This window comes from Papilio xuthus, unplaced genomic scaffold (assembly GCF_000836235.2).
Source record: "Papilio xuthus unplaced genomic scaffold, Pxut_1.1 DF828952.1, whole genome shotgun sequence".
NCBI classification, from domain to species: domain Eukaryota; kingdom Metazoa; phylum Arthropoda; class Insecta; order Lepidoptera; family Papilionidae; genus Papilio; species Papilio xuthus.
This window is the reverse complement of record NW_013529697.1, coordinates 4,194,747-4,210,983: the sequence shown is the minus strand read 5'-3', so window position 1 is coordinate 4,210,983 and position 16,237 is coordinate 4,194,747. Positions and strand designations below refer to the sequence as shown.

The following is a 16,237-nucleotide window of genomic DNA, read 5'->3' as shown; positions in this document are numbered from 1 at the left end:
ATTTTCTTCTTAATGTACTCGCTACACTTCATTACCTGGAGGCTACATGAATCATGAGTTACTTTATGTCTTTGTTTATTTAGTACTTAGTGTATCCAAACATATTTGATAACTACTGTTCAGTGATTTTCTAGACCTTTTGTTACTTTTATGCGTAGATAGTAATGAATATTACGTTTTACTGCGGTTAATATGCATTTGGTACAGTTTCTAAAATATAAAACCATCTGAAAATGCAAAAATTTGTTAGAACGAAGTCATTAAAAATATTGGAACGCAGTCTAACCATTCCATATATTTCTCCACTGAACCATCGGGGTTCATTATGTTTAATGCGTAATAAATATGAAATGGTTCATGAAAGGATTGCACAAATTGATAAAAATTCGTCTTAAAAAATTCGAAAACTAGTCATGGCGTGGGCTTATTTTATATCTATAACTAGCTGTCGCCCGCAATTCCGTCCGCGCGGAATTAAAAAAACACTTCATTGGTAGCTTATGAGTCCTTTCTGATTATGTTTTACATCTGTACCAAATTTCATCAAGATCCGTTGAGCTGTTCCGGAGATACCTTGTTACAAGCACCTATCCATCTATTCATCTAAACTTTCGCATTTATAATATAAGTGAGATAAAATAAATAAATAAAATACCTAATAGGTTCAACAACAAATCAATATGCGATAATAATCAAATTAAAACCAATTTTGAGTGGATACTTAAATTTCCTTACAAATAACATGTCATTTTTCAGTATTACTCAATAAGTCCATAATACACGTATATTACGAATTTTTCATACCTTTCCGAACGAAAGTATCAATTTACAAACGGCTTGTTTTCAACTTATATTTCAACTCGGTATAATTTAACGAGTATTGTACACGAAAGTTCAAATAAGTATCGCCAGGTCTAAACATTCTTCAGTCAAGTGCTTACAAAAAAATTAAGGGTATGTTTTATTTATAGTCCTGACCTACATACTTTTCCAATTCCCGAGAATTACAATTGGAGTAATTTAGAATTGTAAGCAGGTACATGACTTGAAATTTTTTGACATATTTTATTTCTAAAAGTAAAAGTAATTGTGATTCAACGATTCTTTAGCAAGAAATATATTTGTGACTTTTTCTACGTATTTAATAACTTTGCTTGGAATTTAAAAGCGTACAAAAACCTTAAATTTCTTGATAGTTAATACTCTAACAAAAATTATAACTATTTTATTGTAACCATGAGATATTTATGCAATTCACAATCCTAATTTTAAAATTTTACTATAATTATGGGTTTAGTTTAAATAGCTAGCTTATAGGTATGCATTTACCACAACTAGTTGGCTAGATTCGAAGCGGACGTGCCCTGGCGTAGATAATACGTCTACTCAGTAAATAAAGGTACACCGAGTATTTACACCGACATTCAATGTCAATAGAATGTTCGCTTTGTACCGACTCAGGGAACAAACAAAGGTAATCCCCACCGGCGAGAGATATCCTGAGGGGGGCACCGAAGTCACTGTTCGGTGCTCGGCCGAGGTTCATTGATTTTATCTTACGACCTACAGAACGACTGTTTTGATCAAAGATTAGAATGTTTTTGTTTCGCCTTTACTTTATATTCATAAAAATTCAAATTGAATTGATATCAGTTTGTTTTTACGTTTTTCTCACAAATTGTCCTAGATTTTTGGTATAAATTATTTAAACGTTAAACATATATCCGTGTTGCATTTTAACGTAACTTCTGGGCCTATTTGGAGTATAAAAATTGTAAAATTGTGCCAATTACATATGTCATTTAGATATTCAATATATGAATTACTTTCAAGGAAATGTTCTGTTGTTTTTATGTTGTATTACGGAATAACACTTATTAAAACTCTGGCGAATATTCAACTGCTATCCTTTTAATCAATTAACAACAGTACTCATAACCAGCCAAGCCCATTTATCGTGTTTAAATATGACAAAACGTGGTTTTTTTATGAAAAAATACATTACGTTAACTTGAAATGTCAGTCGTTATATTTGCCATTTAAATAGCAAATGGACTTAAATTTTTTTTCTATACCACAATGAAATTGGAATAACTTGCCTGTTTATTAATTAATGATTTTATGAGTATTTGAAAGGCAAATGAATGGATTGGTTAAATATGTATTATACATTTAAATCATATTAGGGTATCATATTTAAATTAAAAATGCTGCAAGTAGTTTGGTTCTAATAAAAAATGTATATATAAAAAGTTGGTATAAAACAATCTGAAAATCGCCTTTAGACAATAATCAGGTTGCTATGCTTTAATAGTTTAAAAGGCAAAATTATATTTTTAACGTGTATAACGTTCGGTTTTTGTAATATTTCGTATTTCTGTAATACATTAGTAAGTTGTTAACAACGTTTGTCAGAAGGTCTGGCAAATGAGACGGTGTTCGAGGCGAGGATGCTAATGTCAGTCAGCCACTATATTTTCCAGATAAGCGCCCCGCTGACGTCTGGCCTTACCCTCGTGTCACAAGAGGGCAGAAATGCGAGGCAGAGCAGGAGATACTTCAGTACTGCTAGTTCTCTGTCTTAGCCTGTTTGTTGAATTAGTAAGTAGTAATAGAAGTACTGCACTGTCTACTCGGCCTCGCTATTCTGCCTCGTGTGAAACTAGCCCTTCGCTGGCTTATTTCATTAGACGTTTGCTTTGACTTAAACTTATAGTTAACTCAGTCTGACTGCAATTAGATTGTCTCGCCTATTATATAACGATAGGAACTTTGTTAATTGTTGTTGGAAGTATGAAGATTATTTTAATTCTTTACTTGTTACATAATATAAAGATATGAGCATTATTTTGCTTCACTATATTTCAAAATGGTTGACTCTGGCCTAATTAATCCTAACTAGGGTACACTCCGAATCAATCCCAGCGGGACCGTATAGTAAGCTGATGATGATATTTCACCAAAAAAACCATAAACTTTCACCTGTCTTGCAATTTTGTGAGCACAATTTTTTATATTTTTCTCTTTAACGCTGTAAGGTCTCGGGTGTAAATTGTGCTGGATATTCGAACCGACGTCGTTAGCGCTGCACAAAGGTCTCCCCAGGGCCGGCTGCGACGCCCGGCTACCTTCATAAATCTTTTCCACCGGCTTTCCGCAACTAACAAGCCAACGTACTACAATCTCGTGTCGATTCGATTCCTAAGCTGCAAAATAACACTGACAAACTTTCATAAAGCCGTCCTAAATGTATTAAAATACTCCGCGTTACGAACTAATCGAGCTTGTAATTGAGTTTGCGCCAGTCAATAGAGTTTTTGCGATAAATTCTAGTACTTTTTTTGATGATTCTTTTGGCAAACAAAAAAAAACACCGTAGTTTTCGTGCAATTCGCCATATTTTAATAATTTGTTTACAAACGTATAATTTTCTGAAATACTTTAATGTTCATTGAAATAGTATAAAGTAGATAAGGAAGAAAGTAAAACAATAAATGTAAACGGATTCGGAGTATGTAATATCGTCGTAAGAAATTCAATAAACATCTTTTATTTAAACTAACTTTTTATGTGGTGGAGCTTACTTATAAGTTTACTTTTTCCAGTTACATAAAATATCTTATTTTATTCATAGATAATTACTCCTTAACTTTATGCTAAAATAACATAATTTCTATTGACGAATTATTTATATTGTCTAGGAATTCTAAAAATATAAAAGATTGAAAAAAAAACAAGGTTTAATAGTTGCATATTGGACTGGATAGTAGCTGTATTCATATAGAATTCGATGGAAGTCTTTATATTCGTATAGCGTCCATTTTGAACTTTTCCATAGTATATTGGAATGAAACGTCCGTCCATTCTATGAGCGCTATGGTTTTAATAAACTACCAAAGAGTCGGGTTATGAAGCTACGTTTCTGTTGCTACAAATGTATGGATACGTTACGCAATATGTACTTCATGTGTTCTTTTTTTTTTTACAAATACTGGTATCGATTTCTTTTAATTTTTTTTTTTGAAATCATAAGGTTGCAAACGAGCGATCAGCCACCTGAATTCGCCGGCGAACTCTAACCATAGACCTCCGCAAATGCAGTTCCGTTGCCTACTTTTAATAGATTGAATAGGGGACGCAGAGAAAGATATATTTTTCCTTTCCTCCTCCGTCCAATACACTTTCCTTTCTCATCCTTTGCTTAAGAGATAAGGGTGGGAAGGGAAAGAGAATAAAAATTAGGAATCCGGCACTACGCTCATCAGACGAAATGCAGAATTGCTTTCACTTGACGCCTGTCTTCTCTGTGGCCGTGGTATTGCACCGGGTGAGCCGACACATTCGTGCAACAAATGTTGTTGTTCCTAGCTTCAAGATATTCACGGCATAGAATAGACAAATGAATAACGATAATCAGTGTATCACTGTACTTGTGACCTCCTGTAAAGGGATTGGAGATAGAACTACCATTAATAATATCTCGGATATAAATCTATGTCGTCAAGGTAGTAACGTCATCATGTTTCCAATTTTGTATACCAAGACCTTGTATACTTTTGTCTTATTTCTTTTTCATTCATATAATAGTGAAATCTATTAGTAAACCTAGATTTTATTAAAACCATGAGAATTTTAGCCACAAAATAAAAAGTTTAGCGGCAATAGGTAATTATTTTTGCACAAAATAACACAATGTATTATATAATTTTACAAACATTTTACAAATTTAAAATTGGAACGCTAAAACAATCGAGAATCGTGAATTCACGAAGTATTTAAGGTAGTAATTTTAAAATGATTATGTATGTTTAATAAAAAAGAAAACATTTTGTCATGTTGTATTCAGTCGGCTGACAGATATTAACGAATATTCTCGCTAAAGCGATCAATCAATCTTGGTAAAACTTTTTCTTTTACTCTGAGGCGTTTTAAGAAAAAAAAACTTGTACGATACACAATAGTGTATTCTTGAAAGTTTCTTTTTATAGCTTAAAATTTGGAAATGACTTTTAACTTTAAAAAGATTTGTCACGTTAGTCAGAGTTATATTTAGATGTTTGTTGAATTTGTAATTTCTAGAGTAACTAATCGATTTAAAGCCTGATATTCCAAGCGTTAGATTATGATTGAAACAAGTGCTTTAACAATTTTTTTCTTTTGTTTCAGTATCGATGGCGAAGTATTTTCGCCCTGGGAACTGGTGGTTTTATACTTCTCTTCTGGAGATTAAAATTCAAAGGGAACCCATCACCTTTCGCTACTGCGGATAACCCTACAGCGCGGGACCCATCTTTTTTTACCCGACTTTATACTTTTGCGTACCTGCCAGTGTTTAATTTTTTTCTCCTCTTATATCCATTCCATTTAAGTTTCGATTGGTCAATGGATTCAATACCAAGGATAACCTCAATCTCTGATCCGAGAAATATATCAACAGTGTTATTTTACGTTGCCTTATCGAAAGTGACATGGCGAGCATTTCTGATGCAACTAAAAATATTTCACGACAAAAAGATAAAATTTTATAAGAAGGCAGCATTGAAAATAAAATCTAAATGGAATTATAATTGCAAGAAGCAAATGAAACTTCTAGAAATAGAAAGAAGAACTGTTATAGCTAACAGTATAGCAAGCAAACCATCGATGTGCCCATGTAACGGATGTAAACACTCCTTAACAATGGATCATACTTCTGTTTGTCGAATAATTAATAATAATAATACACTGATGCACAATTCTAATTGCATATGTGTGAAACCACAAGAAAAAGTAAAAGAAAAAGAAACAGTGAAAGTTCAAATAGCTAAGAAGTACGTGTACAGCACACCACAAGCGTCTATTATTGTTTTTATAGCATTCATGGTGCTACCGTTCGTGCCGGCTTGTAATATTCTATTCTACGTGGGTTTTGTTGTTGCTGAGCGTGTGCTTTACATTCCCAGTATTGGATTTTGTTTATTACTCGGACTTGGGGCAGGTTCTTTGACAAGGAACTGGAATAGGAATGAAATAAGATGCCGAATTTTTATGTTTGCATTGATGATTACTCTGCTGACGATGTGCGGGTGTACGCTGCGCAGGAATCTAGATTGGCATGATGAAGAAAGTCTGTTCAGAAGCGCGTTGCATATAAATCCCCCGAAAGGTAAGAATAATTCTATTTAATAATGGAAAAAATATTTTTTTACAGTTTCTATAATATTTTTGTCTCTTTATCCGGAGCCACACCATGACCTTGGTCTACTTATGGTCAATGTTACTATAAATCGTTAGTCTCTCTCTAAGATTCACTGTTTAAAAGAGAAATTGAATTTCCCAACTTACCAATAATATATTCTAAATTTAATCAAGTTAATCCACTAACAAGCAAACTTCTATCTTACGACAAAGATTCATTAATCATTTGGGAAATCACGTTTCGAGTTGAAAACTTTTAAATTATTACAATTTGCAATGTTTTCGTGGCATAACAAAACGACTCGAGCCGGAGTAATATAAAGTTGGCAGCGCCTGTAATTTTACTCTGTACCTTGGCCGAAACTTTGTTTGGAGCACTTCCACGTTCTGTTCAAACTAAGACACAATTAATTTGTTTGAGAGACAGCTACAAAGTACCTGTCCGCGTCGCGTCAGCTCGTCAAAGTTGAAAAGAGGCGGTCGCGTCGTGGCCGGCCTCGGCTCTACAGACTATCAACTCGAGGGCTTTTAATGTATTCGCCGTTTCCACTCGCACTAAGATTCTTGACCTTTCTAGAACGCCATTAAACATGCATGTACGGTATCTCGAGGGAGTCCGCCCCGGGCCCGTGTTCACATTACAAACTTTTGCGCAAAGCGAAAACTTTTACCTGATGGTTCTCATTTTACTTTAGTTCTAAAGCCGACTCGGAAAGGCATTTTATTTCGTTTCTATATACATACGACAGCTATTATTTATCTTTACATTATTACAAAAATTTAGAGGAGGTGAATTTATAATTGATCGATAATTTAAATTCTCAAATGTAACAATAGTTGTTTTGCTTAATCAACATTATTTCTAGTAGCTTTAATTTTTTACATAAATAATCCATCTATTCAATCATAAAATAAATTATAACTCTTAAATATATGAAAAAATATATTTCTCTTTTATAATCTGTGTACTGCTGGAATTTTATAAAATCTCGTAAACGTAAACTCTCGTAAATGTATCGTTTACACAAATAAAAGAGAGTTTTAAAAAAATTCCCGATTACGTAAAAAATAAAAGAATTGAAAATATATACTAAAACATTGATTACTCGAATACCGTTTAAAATTTCAGCTTCACCTTTTACAAAAGCGAGCTTAGTTCGGAATAATCTTTTTTATGGAAATCTTCTGTTTTCACCTCGCACTAAAAGCTAATTGGATCCAATTTGTCCCAATGGGATATTCGAAACAGACCAATCACGAGCTGTCCTTGCTACAAATTGGTTAGGGCAGAGATAGTGGCGCGTAATCAGTCGACTCTGGCGTTTTATCGAATTCAACTTTTGTCGCGATTGTGAATGTATTGCAGTTACAAGTGATTGAGTTTATGTTTGTTACCTTTTGTTTCTTTTGTTAAGATAAATAGCCTTGTTTATATTAAAAAAAGTTTTTACTTAAATCTTTTTAATTAAATGTACTAAATCTATAAGAAATGTCTTATATGTAATTTAAATTAGTCATTACAAATATCATATGGCATCTACAGAATGTTCGTAAACATCGTAATTATTATATAAAATTCATATTATAAACGCGCCAATGTCTATAGATATTTTTCGTTTTTAGCCTCCTGTATATTTGCGGCCCAATATTAGGACAACGTGACTACGTATTATTTTAGAAAATGTGTCATTGTCTTGCCAATTTAAATGAGATCTTATCTCAAATCTTCGATTCATTTAAATCTTAATAAATGTGTGTTCAGGGTACCGAGGCATCTATCTCTCTCAATCCAATAAGGGCAAAATAGTCGTGATAGATGGTATAAAACAAAAAAAACGAAACACAACTCCGGAAACGGTCCGCCATTTACGGCCGTATTTCGGGTCGTATTTTACTTCATAGGTCGGTACAAAGGTCAAAAGTATTACTTTAATGGACGTCAAAGAGAATTGTTTGGAATCGGCAACGTCTTTGAAACTTAATATTTGTATTGCGAAAAATCCTCGGTTCAAATAAATGATAGAAAAAAGATATGAAATGTTTTTTTTTTTATTTCTTGATTTTCATAATTATCTTTTACCTGTTAAATTTCTTGGGCAACAAATATTCGTTAGGTACTGTCGCTTAGAAAATGTCTATTACTCGGCAGTGAATTACGAGATCTGATTCACTTTGTAATATTACGATTTGAAACACGCCTACTTAAAATACATACAGTTTTTTTATAGACTAACTTATTAACTAATTACATTAGCAAACATTTGATTACGTTAATTAAAAACTTCTGTTGAAACCACATACAGGTGAAACTCATCTAATTTCCATTTTAAAATGATTCATCAGATATGTTCCATAGATTGTAAAGAAAAGGGAGACGGTGTGTCGCATCCGTAGCGATGATATCTTAGTTCTCTGTATAAGCTTACGTTTTATCAAGTCTATCTTTGCGGAGTCTGAGCAGAGGTTCCCAAAGATAAGAATCGTTAGTGTCACTAACCAGCTTTGCACCGTCATATCGTTAGTGGAATCTCTAATTCCAGATGTTTTGCTTTACTTAAATAGTTATCTGATTAAGGTAAATGCACTCGAGTTTATTAGTTACAAGAGATTGTATCTGTTTAGTAGTTTTACTTTGATATTGAAGTGGAAACTAAGTTTCTATTGTATACCAAAGTAAGGGTTCGCAAACTACGTTACGTAATATGATATTACTATTGAACTTCAAGTGTGAGGGTATATGTCCTGTCGCTTAGAAAGTAATTGTTACTCGTATATTACTTTCTCTCTAAATTATTAAATCTATACATATTACTTATGAAATATTACAATTTCCTACAATTTATAATAGCTATTGTCGTCGTGACTGTACGCAAAAACATCGGGGAAACGCTGACTTCAGCCGGGTGAACTAAGATTGCGATTATTATATTCACTCGAGTCCCCTAATCTGAGCGCAATAAATTTGGAGAAAGGTTCGGATTCGGTTCCAATTCCGAAAAACACGAGAAATACACAACATTTCCCCGATACAAGAGATTTATAACCTAACGTAGTACTCGATGTATATTCCCAAGAATTAATATTTCGCTCAGTTTAACTTATAAAATAGGGATGTGAGATATAATACATGAAATTACATTTCCGAATAACATATTTAATATACAAAGAAAACGTAGACTTTGTAAGAGCTTTTCTAAAATGTAAAATGTGGTAAATAACATGCATGTAAATATTTGTGGCCAAGAATAATATTTTAGCATATTACATTATGATTGTGTTTATTTTAGCGTACGGGAACCTGGGCAGCGTACTCACCACACAAGGGAGGATAGCGGAGGCGGAAGTTGCATTCGGCCGGGCTCTCAAATACAGGCCAAACATGGCCGATGTGCACTACAATTTGTAAGTAAATTATTATATTTCCTGCTACATTTCTTCTTCATTCATATTCATGATTTGGGTCGACGTTTGCTTAAGAACAGAATATTTGATAACATTAATATTAGTTCTGACATTTTACGAGAAACTGAAACTTCAGTACACATAAATGAAATAACTCCACCGTTATAATTGAATGTAATGTAAAATTTAAATGGGTACAATATAATTAACACCATGTGATATATGATACATTAGAACCTTGCCTAAAGGGACTTCTTTTAATAATATATTTTAGTTAATTATTCGTTTTTAATATTTTTTTAATATCATAGATTTAAGACTCCTTTGTCATACAGACAAGGTTTATTAAACTATTGTAACAAAGGATTTATATGTTAGTTGACTAATATTTTGAGATGTTTACGTTCATCACAACGTTTCATTAGTTTTAACAAGGATATAAAAATTAATTTCTAAACTATTTGATCAAATAACAAAGTTTAACTAATTTTAATACCGTGTACTGCCATATAATTTTTGATAAGAAATAATTTTATCAATTTTTAAATATTTAAGTTCGTAGGATAAAATAACGGTTATTTTAATACAACAATCCCGTGCAGTCCTTCGCCTCGTCACCTTGAGATAGAAAATTATTCCACACCAGAAATTTCAGTAACCTCAAGGGCCTTGAAAACTCTCTGTTATACTATTTACCTCATAAAACAGGCCATTTACTAAAATATTATAACAGTACATTTTATATAATAACAATGTATATAACTTACCTAAACTTAATATTATAAAGCGGAAGAGTTTGTTTGTTTGTTTGTTTAAACGCGCTAATCTCAGGAACTACTGGTCCGATTTGAAAAATTATTTTTTGTTTGATAGTCCAATTGTAGAGGAAGGCTTTGTGCTATATAACATTACGCTGAGACCAATAGGAGCGAAACGTCAGTGAGTACTAATTATGTTTTTTAATACCGCACAGACGGAGTCGTGGGCCACAGCTAGTGTAAAATATTGTAGCCGACTTTTCGGTATCCCTTGATGTCCAGATTATACATACGAATATACAGCCATTCTGTTTTACATTTAAATTTAGTATATTAATTAAATTTTAATTTGCACATAAATTTCCTTAACAGCATCGGTTCGATGAACGAAATAAATAAGGTCGGATTCCACTGTTAGAATTACGAAACAATCAATAGGCACGCAACACGACTGCTTGTCCCATTAATTTGGCGAGGCACCGAGTTCTTGAATTAATCGGGTGCGCTAGTCTCTATCCCGCCACCTAAGCGTTGGGTTTCCATGCAGTTTCACAAATTAACGTCAAACGATCCGTTTCTATAATGTACAGCGCTGCTACAAGTTCCCTTCTAAATGTCGGAAAACACGTTCTTGTTAAAACATTGCTTTATTTAATTAGTGTCCCTATTAATTCAATGTTGTAAATTGTAATACATTAATTAACAAGCTTTACACTAATTAACTATAATATTACCGAAAGCTTTTTACGAAAAGATTTTTTTTACGGAAGTTTTTTTGGAAAATAGTTGATACAAGATAGTTGTCATTTGACAACATAATATTTCACAAAGCACTATTTTCCAAATTATCTTGTACATACTTCAGTGTAAAACGTGCAGGTCTAGATTTAAAATAGAACATAAAAAAGTTATTACTGGAGTAGTTGCTACATTCGCCGAGGGGTTGTGTTCTAATTTATAAAATATTATTATCGTAGTCTGATAATTTTTCAATAGGGAGATGGAATCTTTTCCATATTCCAGCGTTATTTGACATAAGTCAAAACGAACGAATATGAATTAAATAGGTTGTGACTTAGTTAGGTCATTTGACCTTAGTCAAATTCAAACTAAATTGACATAGGTCAAATGACATCTTTAAGTAGTTAATAGTAGTACAGCTTGAATTTTTTTTAATAAAGTAAATAATGAAACAAGTATTATTTTAGGAACTCTGTATATTGGTATTACATTTAACTATGTACATAGTAGTTTATTTTAGCCATTAAGATGTTTATATCCCTCAATAAAATGAAGTGAAACAAAAATAAATAGAAGGTGTTCAAAACCGTTGGTAACGTTGAGGCGTTATTAAGAGCACTCGTAACAGCGGAGCATGTATGTGTAGATATACTGATGTGAGAGAAACGAGGGAATTGTGTCGGATTCTCTGGGTCATGGGCGTTAGAGCTTTTTATTTATTTCTTAAAAAGTCGCCGATATTTTATAGCACGCCCTGAGCTTGATGTTAGTGATAATAATAGCATACTGAAAATCAGTCTAGTATTCGAATTTTAAAAATGTTTTGTTTGAAGTTATATAATAAAATTTTCCATTGTTAAATTATTTTTATACACAATCGATTTTACGGTGAAGTTGTTTCTAAGAATAATCTACCCACGTCTGTCTGGAACTTTGCTTACGTCTCATACACGATATAAGTACTAAAAAAATTAAATGTTATGCCATATTGATGGCAACACAATTCCTCGCTATTAATAGCTGAACGAAACATTTGATATAGTTTTTTTTTTGTTTTAAAAACATTATTGAAATAAACATAGAAGCTAACTTTATTAACTTATCTAAAAGTATTAATAATTTTTCATATCACTCAGTAGTTTTTGAGTTTCTTACAATCACAAATAGCAATGATCTTTATATAATTAAAGTGAAAATGACAAAATATACGCATTTGGAATCTTATTAACATTATAAATGCGTATGTTTAGATGGATGGATAGATGTTTGTTTAAAGATATCTCCGGAACGGCTAAATGAATCTCTCGGAAATTTGACATAGACGTAGAACATATAGGGTACTAATTAAGTTTTTTTGAATTCCGCGCTAACGGAATAATTGACAACATTCTTGTATGATATTTTATTATAAAAATGTTTATTTGAATAGAACAAAACTCAAAATAGAATAGAACGAAAATGCTGATTTTATAATTCTACTGCGCAATAACATAATAGACTTGGTTTCTAGTCTAACGAAGTCACATTCAGATTTGTTCAAAGCAAAAAGAGTATATTGTACACAATGAATGTTTACATTGGTTTTATATAAAAGTTGTGTTGGCATTTGGATGTACTGATTTTTCTATTTATTTATTTCACGAGTTCTTCTTTACAATTTTTTTTTTACAAATAAAATTAGAAAAACCGTTTTTTCTGAATGTCTTTTGATTTGTGAAGCATTCAATTTAAGTTTTAATTTTTTTCGGAGAGTTAAAGTAGGAGAAATGTGTGAGATAATTAAATTCGGAACCGTTTTATCCTGTTACCTAAAATTACTTTCTGTAAAATAAATGGAAAGAGAAATGAACTGCGATTTTACACAAAGATTAGGTAATTCCAATTCTAGCGGCAAGAAATCACTTGAGCACGTACATGTCGCTAGAGAATTTGTGTAGGGGAAGTATTGTGACTAAAATTACCTTGTTGCATAAACTTATTTATTCAACGATTTGCTTATAATTAGATCATATATTCGGTTAAATAATTAACACGATGAAATAATAAAAACAAAAACATCGAGGAAATAATTATATAAAATTCATTGTTTTATTTTCACTTTTAATTAAACTTTCAATGTTCACATTAGAATAAAAAAAAGGAAAGACGTCTTCTCACTTTTTAACACGTTTTGGTATTTTAAAACAATTTTTCTACGGTTAATATATATTTATTGTGCTATCTTAAGAAAATATTAAAAGTAATGATTAATTAAATAAGATGTATAAATGAATAGATTTTTTTTATTTGCTAAAGAATAACTTTTTGACTAAATGTATTTACTTATAAATAAAGTGTAACAAACTATTATTGATGTTCGCAATATAGTGGAAATATTCAGTGGAAGAACGCAAACAATTTAAAGAGTGAGGCGTCGCTTGCGCTGCGTAGTAGCTGTTAGCGATAAGGCATAGATTAAACTCGTGTTCGCTCACAAACACATATTTAACATTCTCGACGGCTAGACTTGCGAGAACTTGTGAAGCATTTGTATTTGCACATGTTGGCGACATAATTCGGTTTATAAATGCCTTGTAACATGCTCGTACAATGGATTTATGTTGAACGATAAGATTAACTATTTCCCTTGAACGCTTCGAATAACGTTGTGTCAACACAACCTTTTATACCTTGATAGTTTTTTTTTTGTTTATTTATATCTTATATATAAAATTCTTGTGTCACAATTTTCGTTCCCATACTCCTTCGAAACGACTTAACCCGTTTTCATGAAATTTTGCGAGCATATTTCATTAACGCTTTTAAAAACAACATCGACAAGCTGAATATCTCCAAATTATTTAGCACACATATCAGCTGACCAGCTGCCAGTGTGCAACTACATATAATAATAATATTAAGAAGGTCTGAGAATCGGCTAACATCTAAATATATTTAATCCCGCGCGGAAGGAGATACGGGGACATCTAGGTTTTTTTTTATATAATTGTCTTGCCACCGTCAATTATCTATTCGGTTAGTATATGCATAGCTACTTCATGTCAACTTTAAATTTGCTACGCCATTTTGAAAATCGCAACGACTTTTCTTACAGTGATCTTCACAAACGTATTACAAGCTACTGTCTTTGGAGATGACAGGTATAAATGATCCGTGATATACAAGAACCTATGCATTGCGTAAGTCCCTCGACGACTAAAATCGCCGAGCTTCCAAGATTTTTCTTGCCTCGTGTACGAAGAGCTTTAAACATTATATTTTACTTTGGTTCCTTGTATTAATAATCCTATAAAACATAATATTGTCATACGAAAAAAAAAAACTGACACAGCAATATGTTTAATACAAGTTTAATAGCTAATAAAATTTAAGGTTAACGAGCACCAGTATAAAAGATAAAGTACAACAAAACGTATCCTACATTCCGAATAATATCGTGCGTAGTTTAACACATGTTATTCTTTGCGCACAAAATGGGGGTTATAATAATTATGAGGGTAGTAATGATTAGTTTTATTTACAATTTGTCACCTCGGCTGGATCTGGGAATGTTGGTATCGCGTGACCGACGTGGTGCGGGGGCAGTGCGGGGGCGCCGCGAGGGCATCGCGGTCGTATCGTGAGCTCACCCCGTATAAATTACTTTCAATTTATCCTACCACGTTTACCTTACAATTCAAATGTGCCGAATAAAACGATAAATTTCGGATCGTTTTAAATTTGAAGAAAATTTAATGTTTACCTTTATATATGTATGTAAAACCATCTAAGATATTAAGTAGGTTATTTGTTGTTTGTATTACATTTGTAGTCATTTAGTAGATTTCTAAATAAAATTATTTTCCACAAATGTTCTACTCATTCAAAGTACTTTAACACACACAGAGCTAAACCCAAAGCGACCGTACAAAAAAAAAACACAATTTTTTTTTGGTGGGATGTTTAAATACAAAAATGTGTATTCTTTTGAATACACAGTGTTCTAAACACTGTGTGACAAAAGGGTACTCATGGCGCTTAAGGTGTTAAACGCAAATTGATTTTTATTACAACATTAACGACGTCTAAAATAACGCTTCTATACAGTAAAATTCATTCGGAAATATGACCGAAATATCGCAAATTACATAAAATTTGTGAAAAAATCATATAAATTACAACAAACTCAACACCACACAAAGCACGTTACAATAATTAGAGGGGAATTAGTAACAAATTATTGTTGGCGTAGGCGAGGCGAGGCACAGGCACAATAGGTCGGGCCGGTTGGACGGTTCTCATTAGTGTAGCCTCAGCCGCGCTGAGCCCGCCTCGTTGCGGAGCCTGCATTATTCATGCGGACAATATTGCACTACCGCCGTACCTCTGTAATATTGAAGCTACTTCTTTTACCCCCCCCTCCCCATCCCCCTACTCCCCTACACCCCCTCATGCTCAAATGTCTAAATGATCCTCGATACTCGGCCTACCAGTAATTAGAACGTCGATTACACAAATACTTAACGTATTTTACATTTTCTAGTAGAAAAAGTTTTAGAAATAAAAGTAATTTAGCAAAAATTAACTGCCAGAGTCAAAATTGGTAACTAAGGAAGCACTTAGTGTAGGTATATTTATATAACATGAAGAATACGCCAGGAGAAGCAATTCCACGTTTCTTCTTATGAATGTGCGTACCGGAGGCTGGATTTTAGTACCATTTCCCTTTCTTAGAAATTAATCAAAAGAAAGGAAGAGTTTTTGACGGAAGAGGGGACACATAGGAAGGGAAAATATCATTTTTCTGTGCGTCCCCTCCTCCGTCGTTTAAAAGTAGGCAACTCATCTACAATTATATATCTATGGGTAAGGGTTGCTTCGCTATTTCTGTGAATGTGAATGTCGCCGACTACTCATTTGCCACCTTATGATATAAAAAAAGAATAACTATAAATTATTAGTCTTGTAAAAACATAAAAAAAAAACAATTACCTTAATAAAACTTAATGCAATTGCAAAATATTTGGGACAGCTTAAAAGTTTATATATGTAGCTCCTAATACTAAAATTATTTTTGAAAATATACCCATGTCAGACCTAACGAGGATTCATACGTTTTTAGCGGAATTTTTACTAAGTGAGTGATATGAGTGACTGGTTACAGGGGAATCCTTCTACAG

General features: G+C 32.7%; 1 protein-coding gene across 1 annotated transcript in view; it reads left to right on the top strand.

Moving 5' to 3' along the window:
• The window catches only part of Tmtc2 (Transmembrane O-mannosyltransferase targeting cadherins 2), a 108,039-nt gene that overhangs the window by 87,748 nt on the left and 4,054 nt on the right, over positions 1-16,237 (top strand). The window contains exons 4-6 of the mRNA XM_013319938.1: positions 5,167-6,145; positions 9,465-9,579; positions 16,222-16,232. Coding sequence (XP_013175392.1) covers positions 5,167-6,145; positions 9,465-9,579; positions 16,222-16,232 — 1,105 coding nt within the window. The remainder of the gene's footprint in view (positions 1-5,166; positions 6,146-9,464; positions 9,580-16,221; positions 16,233-16,237) is intronic.